Source organism: Sinocyclocheilus rhinocerous, unplaced genomic scaffold (genome assembly GCF_001515625.1).
Source record: "Sinocyclocheilus rhinocerous isolate Xijiao unplaced genomic scaffold, SAMN03320098_v1.1 scaffold2754, whole genome shotgun sequence".
Taxonomy (NCBI): Eukaryota; Metazoa; Chordata; class Actinopteri; order Cypriniformes; family Cyprinidae; genus Sinocyclocheilus; species Sinocyclocheilus rhinocerous.
The window spans coordinates 502073-524818 of NW_015634251.1; the positions used below are offsets into that span (position 1 = coordinate 502073).

General features: G+C 37.8%; 2 protein-coding genes across 3 annotated transcripts in view; one reads left to right on the forward strand and one right to left on the reverse strand.

Annotated features, from left to right (window-relative positions):
• Window positions 1-464: 464 nt before the first annotated feature.
• On the forward strand, window positions 465-3685 carry LOC107745480 (prostasin). The gene is made up of 5 exons (XM_016559366.1): window positions 465-495; window positions 1230-1446; window positions 1529-1782; window positions 1861-2000; window positions 3206-3685. The coding sequence occupies exons 2-5, from the start codon at window positions 1283-1285 to the stop codon at window positions 3377-3379; spliced, it is 732 nt and encodes a 243-aa protein (XP_016414852.1). The 5' UTR covers window positions 465-495; window positions 1230-1282; the 3' UTR covers window positions 3380-3685.
• Window positions 3686-4979: 1294 nt separating this feature from the next.
• dip2ba (disco-interacting protein 2 homolog Ba) overlaps window positions 4980-22746 on the reverse strand; it is a 59591-nt gene continuing 41824 nt past the window's right edge. Inside the window, exons 3-39 of one of the 2 annotated variants that reach the window (XM_016559343.1) lie at window positions 21937-22074; window positions 20292-20417; window positions 19766-19999; window positions 19359-19496; window positions 18246-18365; window positions 17735-17932; window positions 17481-17572; window positions 17280-17390; window positions 17071-17194; window positions 16857-16966; window positions 16668-16770; window positions 15348-15412; window positions 15171-15264; window positions 14900-15019; window positions 14699-14813; window positions 14473-14612; window positions 13897-14033; window positions 13739-13819; window positions 13429-13556; window positions 13214-13328; window positions 12795-12996; window positions 12304-12416; window positions 11939-11962; window positions 11208-11288; window positions 11001-11124; window positions 10479-10600; window positions 10286-10397; window positions 10090-10199; window positions 9850-9980; window positions 9508-9676; window positions 8151-8321; window positions 8007-8068; window positions 7875-7932; window positions 7708-7782; window positions 7385-7559; window positions 6380-6503; window positions 4980-6237 (exon numbers count right to left, since the gene is read on the reverse strand). In XM_016559343.1, coding sequence (XP_016414829.1) covers window positions 5985-6237; window positions 6380-6503; window positions 7385-7559; window positions 7708-7782; window positions 7875-7932; window positions 8007-8068; window positions 8151-8321; window positions 9508-9676; window positions 9850-9980; window positions 10090-10199; window positions 10286-10397; window positions 10479-10600; window positions 11001-11124; window positions 11208-11288; window positions 11939-11962; window positions 12304-12416; window positions 12795-12996; window positions 13214-13328; window positions 13429-13556; window positions 13739-13819; window positions 13897-14033; window positions 14473-14612; window positions 14699-14813; window positions 14900-15019; window positions 15171-15264; window positions 15348-15412; window positions 16668-16770; window positions 16857-16966; window positions 17071-17194; window positions 17280-17390; window positions 17481-17572; window positions 17735-17932; window positions 18246-18365; window positions 19359-19496; window positions 19766-19999; window positions 20292-20417; window positions 21937-22074 — 4595 coding nt within the window. In that variant the 3' untranslated portion in view covers window positions 4980-5984. The remainder of the gene's footprint in view (window positions 6238-6379; window positions 6504-7384; window positions 7560-7707; window positions 7783-7874; window positions 7933-8006; window positions 8069-8150; window positions 8322-9507; window positions 9677-9849; window positions 9981-10089; window positions 10200-10285; window positions 10398-10478; window positions 10601-11000; window positions 11125-11207; window positions 11289-11938; window positions 11963-12303; window positions 12417-12794; window positions 12997-13213; window positions 13329-13428; window positions 13557-13738; window positions 13820-13896; window positions 14034-14472; window positions 14613-14698; window positions 14814-14899; window positions 15020-15170; window positions 15265-15347; window positions 15413-16667; window positions 16771-16856; window positions 16967-17070; window positions 17195-17279; window positions 17391-17480; window positions 17573-17734; window positions 17933-18245; window positions 18366-19358; window positions 19497-19765; window positions 20000-20291; window positions 20418-21936; window positions 22075-22746) is intronic. The other variant, XM_016559344.1, reaches the window with a different exon arrangement.

Here is a 22746-nt window from a genome sequence, read left to right on the forward strand (position 1 = left end):
TGGATTCACATATTGATCAATAATATAAAATATACAAGTGTGTGATTATAATTAATAATTGACGTGAGTAGTAGCAAAAATATTTTGGGTGAGCTGTTCGGGGTCTCTGAGACCCCAGCTAGAACATGATAAAATGCAATAGAGGTGTGACGTGCATTCAGTTTCTGTCTGGTGTTGAGGTTATTCTAAACTATTTCACTGAATCCCAAATAACACACACACACACACACAACCAAGTCAATGTAAAGTCAAACACGAGAATCATGCGAAGCGCCGATTTTTTTCAAACCAGCTGTCCCGAACTTCCGATACTGCATGACGTTAGAAGCTTCAAACGTCATCAATCACGTGGTATTGTCATTTCGATACAAGCATCGGCACAGTGTGTGATACAATAGTGCTTTGAAAACTGCGTCGGAGCATCGGAGCCTCGGTATCAATCGTCCCATCACTAGAAAAAATTATTTCAAGTTTACCGTTGTGAATCGGGCAAAGGTAAGGAGATAGTTTTGAACACTGGCTGGTTAGGTATTTGCCCAAATAATGATTTTGCATAATTAAAAAAGAAAAAAAGTTACGGACTGCAGCTTTAAATAATGTCATATCATTGTCGTTTAAGTCTCTCGATAACTTGCGGTTCAGTAAGTGAGTCAAATTATTTCATGAGGGATTCATAAAAAAGAACTGTCTTATAAGAAACAATCATTCAAGAATCAGACTTCATTTGCCCCAGTGTATGTTTGTGATTCAGTTAAAAGAACTTGCTCATATTAATTTGGTAATCGTTGTACGTTTTTGATTCACTAAAAAGAACCGGTTCATAAATTGTTATAAACAGGCAGCGGGTTTCTTTTTTTTTTTTAATAATCCGGTTATGAAAAAAATGCTTTCGGTTAGGGGTTACGGCTGACGGCACTGAACTACATTATCGGTTATATTATGCTTCACAAAACTTAATGACATACGTCATAGAATTCAAAATTTGACCGTTATTTGGCAGTCAAGCACCCTGTTCCTTTAAATTAACTAAACGTCTCCGTGATGAGCCCTAGCATGAAAATTCTAATTTTTATGTGTGCTTTGGGGTGGGGGGTAATTTTTTATTTTGCCGCGATCAGTACTCCGTCCGAAGAGCGTGAGTTTTAACTTTAACTTTATAAACAATGAGATCACTGCACTACTTTCAGCGAATTTAGTAACTTAACTGTGTGTTTTTACCAATCTCCTAGATTATCTGTGCGGACACAGGCCTGAGAGAGTGGTTGCACGTCGAGATAAACGGATGATCGGAGGCCAGAAGGTCAAAGTGAGCTTGTGGCCGTGGCAGGTGTCTGTACAGTACCAGCCCAATTCATCTGCCCCGTTCATTCAGGTCTGCGGTGGAGCTATCCTCCACCGATACTGGATAATGACAGCAGCTTCATGTGTAAATGAGCAGCAACAAAGGTAATATGTACACTTTAATCCTAAACAGCCAGTATTTATGTGCGTATTGCCTCTGATGATGTTGTTGCATTTCCTCCCACAGCCAGTTTTTGATCCGAGCAGGAAGCAATAGATTGGATGTTAATGATAAATCCACACAGCAATCAGAAGTCGCCAAAATTATTAAACACAAACGATTCAATCCTGTCACTTTGCGGTACAATATAGCTCTTTTAGAAATGACGACCCCTTTTGAGTTTAATGAGTTTGTCCACCCCATCTGTGTGCCTGATGAAAACACTGCCGATCATAGATATGAATCGTGTCACATCACAGGATACAACGCTCAACCTGGTGGTGAGTTGACGCTGCAGCTATTTACAATAGCTGACTTGAAGATGTTTGTATTATATTTTATATTTTTACATTTATCAGATGATATTGGCGTACTGCAAGAGGCCAAAGTGGATTTAATGTCACGGTCCTTGTGCAATAAGCCCGAGTATTGGAACTATACTGTGGCAGCAGACATGCTTTGTGTTAGTGAATTCGGTGGTGGCGTTGACGGATGTGAGGTATGTGTTAATGCACTTCTTAGTGCTTTAACTTTATGAACTTTATAAAGTAGTTAAAGACATTGAACTACGTCTACATTGGAATTGCATAGGATAGTATCCTAGTACCATATTATCAGTCGACATAAGAGATGTTCAGATGATTTTTTTTAACGATTTAATTGCACGTATTTTTACATTCAAATTTTTGGTGTCAGTAAGATTTTTTTAATTCAACAAGAAAGTGACCGAAATCTTGTCAGAAAATTGTGTAAATGTCTTCAATGACCATTTCAAATAAATGCTTTTCTATTTCTTTTAACTTTCTATTAATCAAAGAAGACACTATACTGTGGCAGCAGACATGCTTTGTGTTAGTCAATTCGGTGGTGGCGTTGACGGATGTGAGGTATGTGTTAATACACTTCTTAGTGCTTTAACTTTATGAACTTTATAAAGTAGTTAAAGACATTGAACTACTTCTACATTGGAATTGCATAGGATAGTATCCTAGTACCATATTATCAGTCGACATAAGAGATGTTCAGATGATTTTTTTTAACGATTTAATTGCACGTATTTTTACATTCAAATTTTTGGTGTCAGTAAGATTTTTTTAATTCAACAAGAAAGTGACCGAAATCTTGTCAGAAAATTGTGTAAATGTCTTCAATGACCATTTCAAATAAATGCTTTTCTATTTCTTTTAACTTTCTATTAATCAAAGAAGACTGTAAAAATCAGTTTCACAAAAAATAAAATAATTAACATAACTGTTTTCAATTATGATATTAATTCAAATGTTTCTTGAGCACCAAATCAGCCTGATTTCTGAAGGATCGTGTGACACTGAAGACACTGCTGAAAATTCAGCTTTGCAGGCATAAGATTAAATTACATTTTAAAATATATTAAAATAGAAAACTGGTTCTAAATTGTATTAATATTACACAATTCCTTTCAAAAACATTAACACAATCCTACAGACCCCAAACATTTGAATGGTATATCAAATTTAAATATCCATTTTTAATACTGTACATAATGCCAAAGTTCACTTGTAGCATTTAAAATGGTTGATTTCAGTTTTTTTTTTTTTTTTACAAAATAGTTTATTCTTGGAGTGAGTTAAGCCACTTACCTGAGCTATTAATATTTGTTATATCATTTGATATATTTATTTATAATAATATATTGTGCATGTATGTTTATGCCATAACATGCAGACAAATCTTGGTGGACCGCTGAACTGCTATATCAAAATTGAGGAGCGCTACTTTTTGATTGGAATTCGGGTGAAGGCCACTTCTTGTGGAAAACCTAACCGACCAAATGTTTATTTGAAAGTCTACAGCCACTATTATTGGATCGAGCGTGAAATGAATATCACCTCAGATTAAATATGATTTTGCAAATACATAATGATATTTTGTATATACAGTCAGTAGGCCTAATTCAAATATACAGCAGAGTGTGCTTGTGTTATGATTGTATTGACGTAAGAGCTGAAGTGATGAATAAGAATCAGAGGGTATGGTGACCTCTGGTGGACAAATCTGAATTTAGCCTGAAGCTTTCAGGAGCTTGTATCCTGATGATTTTATTTGATGATTCCTGGATTCATGAAATGTCATGTAAATAAAAGTGGATTATTCCTGAAAAAGTGTGTGTGGATTATTTGAGGCCATAAATATAATTTCTTAATATGCCCCTGTATTTATACCTACAGTAAGCTTGTTTTGAATGACAAGCATGTGCTGCATAATGGTCATTTCAGAACCTAAAAACAGCTCAAATAAATTAAATTCAGTATTTGCGCTGATGTAGTTTTGCTAACCCTCATTACTGATCCTATATTATCAGTAAATCTTGGATTCATTCTTTTTATTGATTTATTTTCTTTCAATTAACTTAAAACAAATTGTGGATAGATTTTTCAGCACGGCACATAGGTTAAATATAAATGAACTAGAACTGTTTTCATTGCTGTTTCAATGTGGAAGAGCACTAAATCTTCTTAGGTTTGTTATTTGCACATTGCTTACATAAAGTTACAGTAATAAAGACAGTAAAAGATGCAGTGATGACAATAAATTTAATTAACATAAAACTTTATGCATTTTGCACCAACACTCAATATTTTGACAATTAAGAACTGAATTACAAATACAAAAAGAAAGGTTATGAGAATGTGTGCATTGTTAAAGAAAAGAGCTGCACAGAATTTCACATGTAAACAATCTGCAGGAAGAAATACAAATTTGATATCTAAGGCCATTTTGAAATAAACATGTTAGGTACTAATAAATGTTACTGTAATTTTATTAAGATAGAAAAGATATTTCCTCTCTTAGCTCACATTCTCTTTTTCCATGTCGGTTAAAACACCCTTTTTGCTTTCTAGCACACTCTCTCTCTCTCACACACACACACATCCAAAACACTGAAAAAACATTGAAGGGATGTTCACTCTTCTTAGGTTTGTTATTTGCACATTGCTTACATAAAGTTACAGTAATAAAGACAGTAAAAGATGCAGTGATGACAATAAATTTAATTAACATAAAACTTTATGAATTTTGCACCAACACTCAATATCTTGACAATTAAGAACTGAATTACAAATACAAAAAGAAAGGTTATGAGAATGTGTGCATTGTTAAAGAAAAGAGCTGCACAGAATTTCACATGTAAACAATCTGCAGGAAGAAATACAAATTTGATATCTAACTAAGGCCATAAATAAACATGTTAGGTACTAATAAATGTTACTGTAATTTTATTAAGATAGAAAAGATATTTCCTCTCTTAGCTCACATTCTCTTTTTCCATGTCGGTTAAAACACCCTTTTTGCTTTCTAGCACACTCTCTCTCTCTCACACACACACACACACATCCAAAACACTGAAAAAACATTGAAGGGTTGTTCACTGTCTGCCACTCGGCGACCCCAGGCTTACCAGAAACAATGAAAACAATCCATTTTGTGTGACGGTTGTAATGTGTAAAAAGATTTTTATTGTTTCCTCATCATGACCTTGAGTCACCGCTGCTAAGAACTGCCATCAAATATGAAAAATCAGTCAAGTTTTTTGGAGGACCAGATAACGGGGTCCATTAGTTTATACAGTAACACCAGTGAGACACTACAATACAAACACCTTCCATCTCTTCACCTTTCCAGTCACCTCGAATCAAAATAAAGACAGAAACACATTTAAAAAACAAGTTTCATAAGGCATGGAACTGTCTTCATATCCAAACATTTCTGTCACCCTCAATATACATGCTTAATGCATATAGATGTCAAGTTACGAATGTATTGTGTTAAAATTGCTGTGCTTTGAGTGAGGACAATGTCACAAACCCCTCCTCACTCCAGTTCTTACAGTAACAATTGGCAATGTGCGTAAAAAAAAACCTGTTCATGCAATAATAAAATGCGGCGCATTTTAAAACCATTAAAATGACTAGCAGTTTTGAATAAAAGAAGATATGTTTGTTTTGCTGGTGATAATGTTGATCCATAAAACTAAGCACTTCCAGAATGAAAACCGAAGGACACTCCTCTGGCCACGAGAGGAGATAAAGTGCGCAGAAAAGCTTAGTGTTAGTCCCTCGGGTCTAACTGCAAGAGCACAAGCGCTGCTCTATGGAAGAGGCAAATCTGAAGTGGCACCAGAAGTTGGACATCGAAGTCAATGCAACTGGCGAAGATGTGGTTTCACCTGTTTTAAAGGGCAGAAATACGTTCTAAAAGAAGAGCACCACCGTCCTGGATGTCCAGAGAAGGTTGGATGGCTTGAGCCGGGTGACCGCCATTGGTCGAACAGGCCACAATCACATTAAAAAGAACATAAAAATATGTACAAGGCTCAGCGCAGGGGCAGAAAGAGGACTAGCCAGCTTCTTCCTCCATGTTGCGTGCTGACGGCACAGAGGAACGGCTTGTTGTGAGTGGTTCTTTGGGTGCCATGTTGAGCTTTAAGCACGTTAGTCCACGCTCACATGTTGTACGCCACGTAGATGGGATCCAGCTGGTCGGCCAGGAAGGAGTCGCGCAGGTGCATGCGCTGCTTCTCGCCCCGCGAGTTGATAGGGATAACGCCGGGGTCCACGATGACCACCACACCAACTATGAGGTGATGCTCTTTCAGGACTACATTAGTGACCAGGGGAACCAAATCGAGAGCTTCCTGCTCAGATCCACTGAGCTCCACTACAACCACCAGAAGGTTGGTCCATGTAAAGACGGCACTGTAAGATAAAGCATATGATCCAATCAGAGACATGAACTTAAAAACACAAGTATAAAGTATAGTAACAACAAAACTTGAAATCTTGGTAATCAGAAACTGATATGTTCAGACAGGAGTGTCAGTGTTCTTGAGGTTCTCACCTCTCAGCGATGCTGCGGTGCGCCCGAGACACAGAGGTCTCAATGTCAATGGGATGATAACGCAAACCTCGCAACTCCAGTGTTTCATCGAGTGAACCCACCACAAACAGGGCATCGTGGCGATCTGATGAGGAAAATAAAGGAGCGTGAGAAAATGTCTCTTGGAGCAGTACTATACGCTACATTGTCTGAACATGTATGTGCATTTTTATCCCTTGCAAACTTAAACATTTGGTTGTGAATATTTTCCTGTATAATAAAAAAAAAAAAAACTATAAATCCATCTGTTATTGCATTGTTTTGTTAGGAAAACTGAACATTTGATGGAATTTCTTATATATGTAAAAAAAAATGTACGCTACTGTTCTACAAAGTGTAGGGTCAGTAAATTTTGATGTTTTTGAAAGAAGTTTATTATGATCAACAAGGCTGCTTTTATTTGATCTTAAAAAAAAAAAGCTATTTTATTAATTGGGAAATATTATTACACAAAAAAATTTATTTTAATAATTTAAGTAATTTATTCCTGTCATGGCAATGTCACATGATCCTTCAGAAAGCATTGCAATCTGCTGCTCAAGAAATATTTATTATCAATGTTGAAAACAGTTGCTGCTTAATATTTTTGTGGATTCATTTATGAATAGGAATTTCAAAAGAAAACGGCTTATTTGAAACAGAAATCTTTTGTGACTGTTTTTATTGCTGAATAAACCATAAAAAAAACTTGCTGACGCCAAATTTTGGAATGCAAATGTATAACAAAACATAAAAAATCTAATTATAGATTATAAAAATAAAATTATACATAAATAATTAAGACAATTTTAATGATAAAATTTAAATTCATACAAATGTATAGTTTGTTGTGCTGGAGCCAGTAAAATGTTGGCAGGGCAAGTGAAGGCTGCGAATATGGTTTATCAAATCCAAATTCAGAGTCTGAACAATCCATTTTGCAATAATACTTTCACAATAATCATCAGTCTGTAATATAGTACAGACCTCCACTTGCATCCAGCAGCTCTGTCCTCCTGACAAATCCCAGATATCCAGTTCTGGCCCAGAGCGTTTCAGTGTCTCCAAAGCTCAGCCGTGTGTTGAAGTGGTCTGCCTGCAGGCTCTCCTCACCGTAGATGGTATAATAACCACTGGCATTATGAGGACTGCACACCCAGATCTGGAAAACAAGGCACGAAAGCGATGAAGATGTTAGCCGTCAAACAGAACCTGCTGAGTATATGGAGGGATTTCCGACGTGGACAGTTATACCTCACTGAAACAAGTTGTTTTTGTGTTAGTACTCAAATGAAAGTGTGCTTGGTCACCTCGCCTAGATGAGAGTCTCCTAATGGTCCTCTTGTCTCTGGGTTCACGATGATTACTCTCACTCCAGGAAGAATCTAAGGCAAGGCAGAGAAAACAATACGGGATGACTGATATGTCTTCTAATAACAGTGTAAGATAAAGTAGGACAGAACTAGGATGGCCTTACAGTCCCAGACTCCATCAGCGGCAGACTCTGAGGAGCTCCTCTCTCCACCAGCCTCACTCTAAGACAGAGAAAGAAGGACAATGTCACACTGCAAGCATGTAGCAGACTGTAGCGGGCTCATCTCACACATACCTGTCATGCCGGAGGGACTTCATGTCTACATAAACAGTGGATGGGTCTGGACCAGCAGTGCCCTGATGGAAGGAGACAGAAATCAAAATAAGGCCCTGTTCTTGCATCATGACACTGTTGATGCAATAAATTTTTTGCCCCAACCTGTAGACAGATGGCCAGGTTGACTCTGGCGCCGAAAGCTGTGCTCACTGCGCGTGGAGACAGGCCCAGGTCTTTGAAGAGCTTGGAGAATGACTGCGTGAGTGCCAAACGAGGCCTCTCTTCGGCTATGACGACACAGCTCCTTACACATGAGAGGTTCACGCCACGCGCCTGCACATGCATCTCTCGTCAGCTTTTATAGACACTTTCACACTATGTTTATCTTGAACATCCCTATCTGAAAGCTATTTTCCTCACTATTACAGGATTAGTAACCCAAAAATTCTGTTATTTCCTCAACCTCATGCTACTCCAAACCTGTATGACTTCTTCCAACTTCCGAGGAATACAAAATAAGAATTTTTAATAATGTGCTGGTTGTTCTATTGCAGTAAATGGAGATTGAAAAGTGGTGCATTTGATTTGCGTGTATTTCAATTCTTCTGAAGCCATACGATAGCTTGGTGTGAGAAACTGACCAAAATGTATGTTACTTAAAAGACGATCTGCCCCTGGCAGTGAGATGTAACAGGAACTGGATCAGCCCTTTTGGTGAATGAATCATTCACTGGTTTTGTGAACTGGATCGATTGAATCACTAAAAATATCTGACTCAAAATAAGTTGTTTACAAAATGGACATTGCTTCTACATGCCAACCAGAGAGGAGTCTGTTCTCACTTGAACGTATCGTATGGTTTCAGAAGACTTGGAATATAGTACACAAGTTGAATGGATCACTTTTATGCTTTTTTTTTGTCATTTTGGAGCTGTAAAGAGTGGCCAGGATATTCTTAGAGAATATTCCTTTTGTGTTTCGCTGGAGTCATACAGGTTCAGAATGACATGTAGATGAATAAGAACTTGTATGTGACTGAGTGTGTGACTGTACACTACCGTTCAACCAAAATTTGGGATCAGTACAATTTTTTAAGAAACACGTTCAGCAAGTATGCACTGATCAAAAGTGACTGTTTTTTAAAGACTTTTACATTGCTACCAGCATTTTAATTTTTTCCTAACTTTCTAATCAAAGAATCCAGAGAAATCACGGGTTCCAGAAAAATAGTAAGAATCAAAGCTGTTTTCAACATTAATAATAAAAAATTTATTTTGAGCAGATTAGAATGCTTTCTGAAGGATCATGTGACACTGATGACTGGAGTAATGGCTGCAAAAAATTCAGCTGTCATCACAGAAATAAAAAATATTTTAAAATATATTAAAATAGTAAATATTTATTTTAAATATTAATACAATTTTTACTGTATTTTTGAACAAATAAATGCAGCCTTGATGAGCATAAGAAACTTTGTTCAAAAACAAATCATACCAACACCAACATCCTGTTGACTCACCTTCAGAGCTTCAGTCTGTGTGCCAAGGCCCTTGGTGCAGAGCTCCATGACAGAGTATGAACAGAAGGTGTCTCTGATCTTATACTGACTAAGCGTGCTCAGCCACAGGGGCAGAGACGTCTCCAGCTCCATGGGAGGGATCAGGATTGACTGGTGACCTGAATAAACACTAGACACACACAGACACAAATTACTATTTGGCTATTCTAGAAATTCCATGCATGGCATTGTGTCCTAACCAGGTGCGGTCTCAGCTTAACCTCAGATTAACATAAAATAGATGTGATTTATTGCATTACGCCCGGTTAGGTCATATCTAAAAGGTTTGATTGTGTGTACTACCTAGACATACACCACAGCACAAAGCCCAGGCCACAGTAGGGGTCCATGCAGATGGCAATTTGTCTGGATGAGTACAGTTCACACTGCAGTTTGATGGACCGACACAGAGCATTGACCGCTGAGTGAGATATCTAAAAGAAACAAATAAACAAGCTGTTTAGGACATAACCAGTCAAAGATCCTACATACTTGTTCTTGCCGAAAGCAAAATGAACAAGTAAATGGATAGATAAGTCTTGCCTTAACTCCGGTCAGCATGCCTGTGGTGGACACACTGAAGTCCAGGTAGGCCAGCATTTCCGCAGTGGGAGGTTTATAGATGTGTGAAGGCCGTTTCCTGGGAAGATCATCTGCACACACAAAATCAGTCAAGTCATGTATACTGATCTTTCAACAGTTGTCATAAAAGCTATGTGAATATATGTAATTTCTGTACCTATGTCTATGATATTCGGCCAAGTCTTCACATTCACACTGGCTGCCGCTTCTTTAGACCGCAAAATCTTAATCAGGGTCTGAGTTGTGAGGATGCAGGCTGCTTTGCTCACCTAAAACAGACAACATTGGTCAGATTAACATGCTGCACTTCATAAAAACATAAATGGATGCCATGTGCAAAATAGACTCACATCTATGATCATTCGGACTGTGGGGAGAGTGGCGGCAAGGTTCTGTGGATGAGGAGGCCTGACGGTGACCGGAATGCAGCCCGCATACAGACAACCATAAAAGGAGGCAATTAAGTCTATGCCTGTAGAAAAGATTAAAATATTTCTTGATAACATTCCATGTGCTGTTATTTCTGGGTGTTTAAGGTGCTGAGAAATGCACCTGGTGATTTTAATGACCGGTAGATAAAACCAAAAGGTTTTCTATGTGCCTACCAGTGACTAAAGTTACCATATTTAAATCATCTTAAAAAACACACACACTTGAAAGTTGCAAAATAAATGCATATTAAAAGTTTGTGCATTAATATGTTAAATTCTAGCTGTATATTCACTAAGGTGTGGTCACATTTACAAATGTTTGGTGAATTTTCCTGGGCCAACAAACAATGTATCAATGTTTGCTCGCAGAATTTAAACGGAATTTCGTTAGAGTGACCACACCCTAACATGTACTATGAAAGCTAAGATGGACATCGTTACCGGGAGGATAAAGCAGTACTACGTTGTCTCCAGTGTTAATTCCTCCTCTTTCTAGCAAAGCTGCAGTGATCTTCTCTGCTCGCTTGTGCAGTTGAGAACACGTGGCTGTGCTCACTGCTACACCCTGAAGGCCAAAGCAAGAAGAGTCTCAGTACAAAACGGTTTGACTAAATGATCAGTTTTTTATGAGTGTTGCATGTATGTCACCTTTGCATTCAGCAGCATATAGAGGACATGATCAGGATCAGTCTGTGCTCTCCACTGCAGGGCTTCAGACAGGAACTGATGCTGTAGGACAGAAGAGGACAGGTCTCAACTTATTAGCCATACAAAGACCTCAATAACAGAAATCTTAGCCTTGAATATGATAACAGGAGACACAAATCAACTCATAGCATTATTTCAGCAAACAGCATTACTAAGCCAGCAAACAAAAAAGGATCTAAGGTTTATAATATATATTTGGGGGGGATGATAGTTCACATAGTTTGTCTGTATATTTAAACACCCATAGCAGGACTCATGCAGGTAGCGGCAATAATGACCACACCATGCAGCAAAAGAGCAAGTGTATTCCTTCTGTTTCCAAAACATAATGTTTTCATCTCAGAGTACAAAAAAAATAAAGAGGTACTTGTGAGACAAAATTTTAAATCAGAAATTAAGCCAATTTTGTAAGATATAAATATGAATTGTGACAAATACAAAGTCATAGTTACAAGAAACAGTCACAATTCTGAGATGTCAAGTTAATAAAACCTATTCTCCATTTTGCTTTTTTGTTGAAGTAAAGCCAAAATGTCTTTAATAAAATCTATATCTTTATGCATGTTTTTCATCTCTAAGGCCATGAGGTTGCTGTTGTTATGGCTGGTTGCAAAGGGGAATTGAAGCTCAGCACACACAAATAGCAGAGCGTTGCTGGCATTCAGGCTTACCATGTTAGTGGGCCACACACAGAGCTACAGCCCCCAGCACGAGAGAAAAAGACAGACCAGAGCACAAGCTTAGAGGAGTTCTCTTTAAACTCTATTTGTGTTGAGTTAATGACACTATCATTTAAACCAGATCGAAAGGTGGAATCCCAGTGGTGTCTGGAGGTACTCAGAAACTGGAGGCTTGATGTTGCAAAATAATTATAATAAGAGTTAAAGTTGTGCATTATGATACAATTATAGATTTTATTACTTTATTACAGAGATAAGAGGCATTATTAAAATTGCCTATCATCATATCCTGGGACAATTCGCAAGGATATCTACAGTGAGTTTACTAAGCAGTGGCCCTGAAATCTTTGGCTAACCTTTCTGGATTGCTCTTGGTCATCAATGAGCCCAAGATCTCTCCCACTAGCCTGTGCGATCCTCTTTCCTGCCACAAGGTTGCCCACCATAATGGAGGCGGGACCGACTCCCACTGTGAAGAAAGGAAAGTACATTTTTATAGCAAATTTCACACATAATGGTAATTTAAAGTGCTTTACAGATGAATAATAAAGATTAAGATAAAAAAATAAAAATAAAAAAAGTTAAATTTTAAAAAACGAAAAAAATTTTTTAACTAATAATTAAAAATAAACTAATAAATTAAAATAAAAAAGAAACGGAAAATAAATATAAAAGGACAATCTGTAAACATAAGTGCAGGCTATAATATATGAAACCATTTTAAAATCAGATGTTCTTTTAAACTTTTCTCAGTTAACTTGATGCTTAAAGGTTATTCCCCTCATCATATTAAAAAAAGAAGTGAGACGATTATTTAGGTTTTGATTAAGATGCAAATCAAGAGTACCTGGTTGCTTTTGCCTGGGTTTTGGAAGGTTGGTCACACATGTATGAGGGCACATGAGAATATTGCAAGGGTGCAGAGATCCCTCCAGAAAGTGCTGCTTGGTCTCAGACACATGAATACCACCCAGAGGAGTTTTGGGTAACGTGTTAGCAGGGACCAGGGCCAAACAGTACAAGCCCACCTGGTGGATACTGTCTATCGCCTGTGGGAAAGCATGCAGAAAACGGAGTCATGACACCTATTACTGTGAAACAGAGAGTCAAAATCTATAAATGGCAACATTGGATACTGTAAATTTGTCATTGTTATCTGCCTCATTACATTTAGCCTGTCAGCTCAGGCCCATTCATCTCAATGACCTACTTTAGACTAAACTAAATAGATTTTAGCGAGGTCATTGAGGGTAACTTGTGTATTACCTGTAGGACTCTACTCATCCACTGGAAACTGTCCTCTTCATTGGCATCAGGCCTCTGCTCTGCCACAATCACTATTCGCTCATCATAGAAAACAGTGACGGAGAATACGGCAATTCTGCGTACACGACACACAGTCTCAGAAGAACCACATCACACTATGACATTAGTCTACACACTTTCACCTGTAATCTGAATGAGTTTTGCGTCATCCGTACCTCCCTCGGTAGACAGTTTTGACTGGCTCTACCGCCAGCGCTGTGGCCACCAGGTCGTCTGCATTGTGTCTGCGCCCACTGACTGAAAGCAGACCCTCTATCTTTCCAACCACAAACACCAAACTTCCCTGAGGGCACAGAGAAGAGTTTTTTCAATAAAAGACAGATTACCACGTCACAAATCTGCAAATAGGCTTTGTTCTACAGGTAATCCAACTGGCCCCAAATGGTCAGAATGGTAGTCTATATACAGTATATATAAGCAGAGATGCTTTAAAAATGCAACAAAGTCTACTATACTATTACTTACCGGACCCACAAAGCCCAAAAGTCCAGTGCGTGTGAAGGGAACATCTCCAATAGGGGTACCACCTGAGTTTACAGGAATCACCTGCAGACAATAAGGTCAGTGAGACTATTTTGTGTATTGATTGTAGAAATATTTCTTCCTATGCATTTTATCCATACCTCAAAAGTGTTCTTGGTCACCCCGGGAAGGCCGTAGTACATGGTGCCTCCGGCACGTGAGTTCAAAACTATCTCTCCGATCTCATCGGTCTTACAGAGCATGGGCGGCCCATCGGGCTTCACAATACACATCAGAGCTGTGGTTCAGAAAGAAAAAACAGAAATGCTCTCTAATGTAATGAATTTACTGAAATCTTAAAATATTTAAATCCAAAAATATTAAATTAACTGAAATTGAAAAAAAAAATCAAGGCTGCATTTAAGACTATACAATCATTTATATTTATAAAAAAATAATATATATTTTTCCCACAGCATTGCAGTGATAGTGAGCATTCAGACAAATTTCAAATGATGCATGAATGTGGTTTGGACTGCGTTCATAAACATTGCATTTTTGTGCATGCTACTAAAACGATTTAAATATACAGTTTTTTTCTGATGTATTGCATGCTAAATTTGTTGTCAATACCCATTAGTAGTTTCCAAGGTGGCAGTTGGTTTCAAACTTGGCAACAGTTCACGTCATGTATACATGATCTACAGTGAAATTTTTAAATGGTTGCGGAGTCTCACCTCCAGGCATGACATGTCCTACATCTTGCACGGTAAGGGCAGAGTTCTTATCCTCTGTGTTGACCCGAATCACCCCGTGACTGAGTCCTGCCATTGACAGAATGGCCCTGGCAGGGAGCGGAGCACCCTGAGCACCAGGCCTAAACACATCAAGTGACTTTAAAACATATCTATGGTACTTAAGAGTATAATGATGATGTGTATAGCTCTTGATACATGCAGGTACCTGCGGATAGCCACCGTCATGGCCTCAGGGGAGGAAGCACATGGACAGATCATTTCCGGTTTCAAACCATGAGACTGAAACACGTTCAGGAATGCATCACATGAAGAGACAGACCCTAAGACAGAAATATGGATCATTTATTTGCGCTGAAATACAGAAACACAACCACTTCAAGCTATTTCTCACAGCTTGTTTACTCACAAGGATTGGCTCCATCAGCTACAATCAGCATGCGCAGGGAAGACAGATTGGTGTCTTTCTGATCTCTGTGAGCCATCATAGCCCAGTGCAGATCTCTACATTTCACCAAGGCCACACGAGCTGTGCGCACACATATACATGAAAGACATTTAGATATTGTAGCACAGAACTGATGATATTTTGATAATGTGCCATGATTTCTTTCTAGATGATTGACCATCAGCCAGATTGCTGAAGCAATTATATGCACAGATGTTGAGGATGTCTTTACCTTTGTGAACATGAACTCTCTGCACCCAGGACAGCGGACAAGCCTTCATGACAGAGTATGGCACACTAATAGTGTGGATCCTGTTCATGACACTCTGTAAGAAAACAGAGTGAGTCATGCGGGAAGTCTGTAAAACGGAAAAGAACTCACAAAACATAAATACTCAGTAATGCTCACTGTTACAACTCCATGCCAAAGGCCTGAGTCTTTCTTGAAATCCAGGACATTAACCAGTGTTTCTCCTAAGAAAAGAGAACAAGAAAATACAATTCTCTTTGAAAAAAGTACATTACTATAATAGCTAAATGTTATTTTATTTTATTTTAGTTTATTTTAGTTTAGTGTTGTCAAAAGTACCGACCACGATACCATTCGGTACTGAAATTTTAAAAACGTCCATTTCCCGCTATGATTTGAGCACTGTTGAGCAGATTCTTAAACATTGCTGATTGGTCATTGAAGCCAATCACAGACGTATATCTGTTGAGTGCGTGAACACAATGACCAATCAGCAATGTTGAGGAATCTGCTCAACAACACTCAAATCTTAGCAGGAAATGGACGTTTTTTTAAATTTCAGTACCGAATGGTATCGTGGTCGGTACTTTTGACAACAGTAATATAATATAATATAATATAATAATATAATATAATTATAGTTATAATATAATATAATATAATTATATTATATTATTTGTTGTTATTGTTAATTAAACTATTAAGAATAATTTTTGATACCTGAAATAAAGCTGAAATAAAATTAAATATAAATATTAGATGAAAAACTTAAATTAGTCGGTACTTTTGACAACAGTAATATAATATAATATAATATAATAATATAATATAATTATAGTTATAATATAATATAATATAATTATATTATTTGTTGTTATTGTTAATTAAACTATTAAGAATAATTTTTGATACCTGAAATAAAGCTGAAATAAAATTAAATATAAATATTAGATGAAAAACTTAAATTAGAAATTAGTTGCCTTGGCCACTATCTGATATAAATCAGTTTAAGTTCAAGCACTTAAACTAGCACATAAGAAAAACTAAGATTTAAACTAAAATTAAAATGAAACTAAAAATACAAAAATAAAAGCTTATTCAAAATCGCAATAAATACTGTAATACTAAAATAACACTAATTGCAAAAATCATTTTAGACCTACATTTAAAGTGTACAAATTTAAATTCTAAAATTACACAGGCTGATAAATTAAGATAAGACAGTCAATAGGTCAAGATTCAAGTCTGGATAATAATTTGATGAAGAATTAAATGGAACAAAAAATGACAGAAAACAAGTAATCTATTCAGAAAAATAATCTAATTAGTATAAATCTAATGAAATAATCTATGACTAAGCACTGGCTATAAATTAATTTATCTCATTACTTAATTCTAGAGCCAAGAGCCGCTCAGCATTTTGCTACTCCAATAACAGGTTTACATGCATTTGTTGTACAACAGTAGTGTAGCACTCACCTTCACAGTAATTACAGGCCTGCGTTAGAGCCTGACAGTGTGTCAGCATGGAGATTTTCGACACAGCCACTCCCATCACTGTACCCTCCTTAGAGGCCTTGTACTGAAAACACACACATCACAGATTTAGACAGATTGAAAGGATTCTTACTCATCTAAACAAATGTGCGCTCTCCTGCCTGCACTCACCTCTATGTAAGCAGTGTCAGTGTTTGCAGTAGGAATGTGCGGCTGCCAGTCCTTGGAGGGTTTGGTGAGATACTTGGTATCAGTGACCACCCATTTGAGCCGAGGCCATCCTGTAAGAAAACAGGTTAGACTTCCATTCTACAGCTTCAAAAGAAAACTTAATGAATTTGATGAAGCAAGGTGATAAAATAATAAAAAGCAACAGGGAGCTAACCTTTAAATTGCATTATTTCTCCATTCTGGGTCTTTGGGAGTCCTTTTAGACACACTTCACTAGTGAGAGCGAGACCCACACCACAGCTGCCCAATAAGAAGCCTATCTGCTGACTTCCTGCATCCTAAAAATCAGACAAACAACTTTGAACACTTCATATAGCCGACATCATATTTGAAGAGTTGTTCATACTTAATCTTCTCTCATACCTTCCGAGATAAAGGCACCTCTATTGGGACAGGAATGACCTCGGCGAGAAGGCACCCATAAAAGGCCACCCAGAACATCCCAGGGTCACTGTTAGGATAAACTAACGCCACCTAAAGGGAGAAATATGGAGAATAAGACACAGCCTTGAGCTGAGAGCAGTATATGATTGCAGTGCACCAAGTACTGTATTGAAATCTTACCCTATCTCCAGGTTTCAGAACTGGTTCATTTTTGGTGCCAAGTTTGTTTAACAGCGTGTACGCCAACTTCAGACTGCGACTCCACAGTTTACCTACAGAGATCAAGGGGTGACACAAGCTCAGACAAATAATAAATATAGTAGCATATGGGTTTTGAATGACATGAGGGTGAGTAAATAATGACAGCTTTCATTTTTGGTGAACTATTCCATTAAAACATCTCAAAACTACTTGTGCCCATCCAAACATCTTACCATAAGTAAGGGTGTAGAGTGGTTTGCCAGTGATGTCCAAGGCAGTAAGGGCTGGACTCTTGGCTTGTGTGGCTCCCCAACGTGCCAGTGCCGCCTGCAGAGCTGGAGGCCAGTTACTGACCACCCCTAGTGGCTCCCCCTTTACTGGAATGATCTGTCGCCCCTCTGGCTTGGGTGTGTTGGGATCTGGCTGGGGAACTGTAAGTAGAGAAGACAAAGCATTTAGTTACAGTCGGGTCCAAAGGTCTGAGGACACTGAAAATCTGGGACTAATTCTAGGTCACTAATCAGGTAAATTTGTGACTCTGATCAAGTGACTATTTGTAAAGATTTTCTTGCTTCCACTGAGGCTCAAGATGCTCTTTGCATCATTCTTAAATCATGCTGAGAGCAAGATAATCAGGTTCTTCAAAAACTTGTAAAAATTATATTCTGTTATAATTTGTATCAAATTTTTTTGTTAAATTATAAAATAATTTAAAAGCAGAATACACCAAAAATAGCTTCATACATTCAACAATCTCTTCAGAGTCATCCAGGAAGAACTCGCTGAGTGGAGGCCGCTTGGGTCTCTTTAATGTGTTGAGCAGCTGCTGTATTTTGGTGGAGACATGACTGTGTGCTGGAACACCTGTTGACAGAAATGTTCTCATTCACCTGTTCATATTACTGAAATGTGAGCTGGTCAAAGGACACCATATGAAACAGACAGAGTCAAAGCAAATACAGATGATTCAATCAGGAGTTTTGTCACAACAAGCAAGCTGGAACAACACACAGAATCAAACAGGACCAAGTTGGGAGGACAAAACCACTGGGTGTCACTGCACTGCACTAAACACCCCTCCACCCCTACCTTTTCCTACAGTCAGATGGCATCACGAACAAGGAGGAAGCAAAAAACATTCAAATGTTAACAGAAAAACATAACCATGTCAATTTACAATCTCTCTTAAAAAAGGCACTGACAGGAAAAGTTGTGTTGCTCATTCGGGAAAGTGAATAGTGCTAATAAACGCGAGTGATGAACCAGGCATCACTTTTATACTTAACAGGAAGTGAAAAAAGCCATTCAAATAAATGAATTTACATTATTTTTTACAGTCGCTTGTGATTACTGGATAAGGATTTTTTTTCAAATAGGTTTTCTTGCAAACAAAATATTTTAGAGCTGAGCTTAACTGGAATTACTCGTATAAAAAAACAAACCCCCAATTATTATTATAATTAATATATTTAAAAAACAAATTCTAAATCTAATTTTTAAAATCCTCAAAATTAAGATATAAACTGCAATCATATTTTCTATCAATTAGTTATATCTTACGATATCTTGAAATTTCTAAAAGCATTAATTAATTTATAATTAATTTAATATAAAAATATATACGTTTTTAATAACAGCTAATTAGCTATCTACCAAATGTTAATATTAAATGTTAATATGGGATGTTGTAAAAGAAAAACTGCTATTGGGTAAGAAAATACACCAAAAAAAAAAATCACAAAAACACAGACTGAACAAATCAATCAATTCACAAAAAAAAATCTTAATATTTTAATACAATATTTTGCTTTGAATCAAATATTCAACACAGAGCTAGATATGTGGTGTTGCCCATACCGCCGGCAGTGTCCATCATGCTGGAGCGGCTCTGGCCGCGGCTCATGCCCTTCACTGCGATGTTGGGTGGCAGGTCCACTCTGGAGTTCCTGTCCTGAGGCACTGTGGACGTCACGTCAGGCGGAACGCTGCTGCTCTCTGCAGTGAGGACACATGACAGCACAGTGATTCATCCGGTGAACCCGTTCACATGCTCAATATGAAACACAACTGAACAAACAGGTTTGATTAGTTGTATTAATGCTGACTGATTTGGAAATTATGATTTGCTACTGCTTTGTTTTGCCTTGACCAGGTTAATAGAAGTCAAATAGTGCCTACGTAAGTGTGAGACAACTATAAAACTGAAGCTCTTTTGTGTGTGCACCTGAACATGTGTGTATGTGTGACTCATTATCCTGCAGTACCTATGCGGGTGTGTGCCAGCACGTCAGCGAGCACGCTGGTCTGCCCCTGGTTGTGGTTGTGAGTTTTGCCGTCTCCATGAGAGAGGGTGGAGGAGGCGGAGGAGGAGGTGGAGGAGCCCTGGACAGAGCGGTTGATCCAGTACTCAGGACTCTGGAGATTCTGAGCCAGCATTGCACTGATTGCGGCCTGACGCCTCCGCAGTGAGCCCTCGTCCTCTGATGCCGATGATGTATCTGTGGCGACACGTATACAACAACAGTTAAAAAAAGCTATTTTTGCACAGAAACAAAAAACTAAATGCAGATAAGACAACAAAAGGCAGACAGATATATTGCCTTAAGAGTGTATTAGCAGTGAAATTGTGGTTACTTAATTAAATTAATCATATGTATCAAATTTGCTATATATATGTGGCCAGGGTGTGCCCTAAAGGTTCGGGTGTGCCTATATTTTCTGAGACCCTGCTGGTCAGTGAGATCTGGACAGAAGGAGCAGCAGAAGGCTTGTTGGCGAAGTGGGACCAACTGGGAGGAGTGCAGTTTTCCGCAGGAGATTGAACAAAGGCTGAACGACGCTTAGTGGGCATGGGAAGGGCCATCTTCTCCTCTTTATGCCTGGCCAGAGCTGCCTGCACAGCCTCTGTGTGGATATCTATCAGACGGATGCAAAGAACAATGAGAAGAGAGAATGAACAGTACAGAAAGGCAAACTGAGAGAAAAACAGTTACACAATGCCACATGACAGGAGGCAGATGAGACATCCAGCAATGTCACCAAACAGTGACTGTAGTTACTAAACTGACTCATGTAGAGACAAAGAAATTTCTCTTCGTGGTGACAAATACATTAGAGAGCTACATAGAGGCATTCAGTAACACAATGTATGTTTATTTGGGCCTGGTTTAAGAAACGACTTGAGGTTTGGCTGGTTAGTACCTTCTGGTTGATGCTGTAACTATACAACAAGGAGACAAAGCATCTTTTTCCATTGCTAACTTTTCCAAAATCCTCCATATTCCAAATATTATAGATGTTTTGCCTTGTAAAAATTTGAAATGGGCTTCTTTGGGTCAGTCTCAAAAAGTATTGGTAGAAATGTAAATTGCTGTTCCAAAATGTTGTTCCAAACTTGTAAGACATCACTTCGGAAGAGAAGAAATTATTGAATAAAGTCGTTATTTTTGTTTTCTCTGCACACAAGTATTCTTGTAGCTTCATAAATGTCACATGGACTATTTTAATGATGCCCTTACTACCTTTCTGGGCCTTGAACGTGTCAGTTCCCTTGCTGTCTATGCAGGGTCAGAAAGCTCTCGGATTTGATCAAAACTATCTTAATTTGTGTTTTGAAGATGAACGAAGACAAAGCCTTAGTTTGTTTATATGAAGAGATTTATTTTATTTGTGTTATTTATTTGATTTGGGGCTTGTTTTAAAATTTCAATTTAGTTTTGTTATTTACATTTATATTATATTTAAATTTTGTTATTTAGCAGACGCTTTTATCCGAAGCGACTTACAAATGAGGACAATAGAAGCAATCAAAACCAACAAAAGAGCAATAATATACAAGTGCTATATTAGTATATTATTATAGTTATATTTCAATTTCACAAAGAAACACGCAGCATTTTGTCCAAGTAATAATAAAAGGACACATTTATTTATAATTTGTCTTAAATCTCATTTTGTAAAAAAAAAAAAAAACGTGACTCAAATCGAATCGTGAAATCAAAACCGTGAATCGAATTGAATCGTGAGTTGAGTGAATCGTTACATCCCTATTTTTGGGTGAACTATCCCTTTAAGACTAATGTAATGGCTGCTGAAAATTCGAATGTCATCACATGAATCTATTGCATTTTAAAATATATTAAAATAGAAAAAAAGTTATTTTAAATTGTAATATTTCACAATATTACTGTATTTCTAATAACATAAATGCAGGCGAGAAACATAAAAAAAAATCTCCATCACATGCTTTCAGATGGAGCTGCATTTAGCTACGCAAGCTACGCAATATCGAGTTCATAATCGCAGATCTAGACTAATCACAGAACCGGCTTTACTGACAAGATGCGCATGACAATCGCATGCGATTTATCTTGCAGCCCTATTACCAACCCCAAATTTTTTAACAGTAGTGTACTGGCAAACTGATTTTGCTTACCTGACCGGTAGCGGTCATCTCGTGTTCCCCCGCTGCGGTGAGCTCTGTGTTGCCTTGGGGCGGCAACGGGGATGGCATTAGGGGTAGAGGTAGGGTTTGAAGAAAGGCCCGGGGTTAGCTGGATGCTGACATCCACATCTATAAAGATCACAGGGTGAGTAAATAATGGTGAGTGTGAGTAAATATATATATACAGTATGAGGATAGAAATTAGACACAGACAGGGCAGAAGTGGACAGCAGGGGGTGAACTTTAACTTCAAAGCGTTAAAATGGCACCTTTGAAGACACACTTGCACATTTGATATTGGGGGTTTCGAATGAAAACATATCTACACAACAAGTATGGCTACATAATGCGTTTGAGATATTTGAAGGTCAAACCTATATTGTGTAAACAACTTGTCCCTGCAATCTAGTATGTAATGGTTTGTGTAACTATAGAACAAGGACGTCAAATATGAGGTCACTGAACTGTCAAAACCCACCAATATAGTGAACTTACCTGTTTCAGTTCCTCTTTCATGCCTGCCAGTGGGCTGCTGCTTACAGGAAGCCTATATGTATGTGTGTGTGTTTGTGTGTGGACATTAACAGGCCGGAAAGACCCTGAGAAGTGTGATGGTAAGATCGGAAAATAATCAAATTACTCGATGCTACCAGATAAAAAGATGGTTTACTAATGGCTGCTTTGGCCAAAATACTATTTCAAGTGTTCATTTTATTTTTAAAGTGCAGTCTCTTAATGAAGATATTGATGCCTTCAGCAGGTGAAGTTCTACAGATCACCATTAGGGTGCAGCATGGAGCC

Excerpts from the sequence above, each read along its gene's own strand:
- LOC107745480 (XM_016559366.1), top strand. The coding sequence starts at position 1,283 with ATGATCGGAGGCCAGAAGGTCAAAGTGAGCTTGTGGCCGTGGCAGGTG. Across the intron at positions 1,447-1,528 it reads GTAAATGAGCAGCAACAAAG|CCAGTTTTTGATCCGAGCAG; the intron begins GTAATATGTACA and ends TTCCTCCCACAG. Across the intron at positions 2,001-3,205 it reads GTGGCGTTGACGGATGTGAG|ACAAATCTTGGTGGACCGCT; the intron begins GTATGTGTTAAT and ends CATAACATGCAG.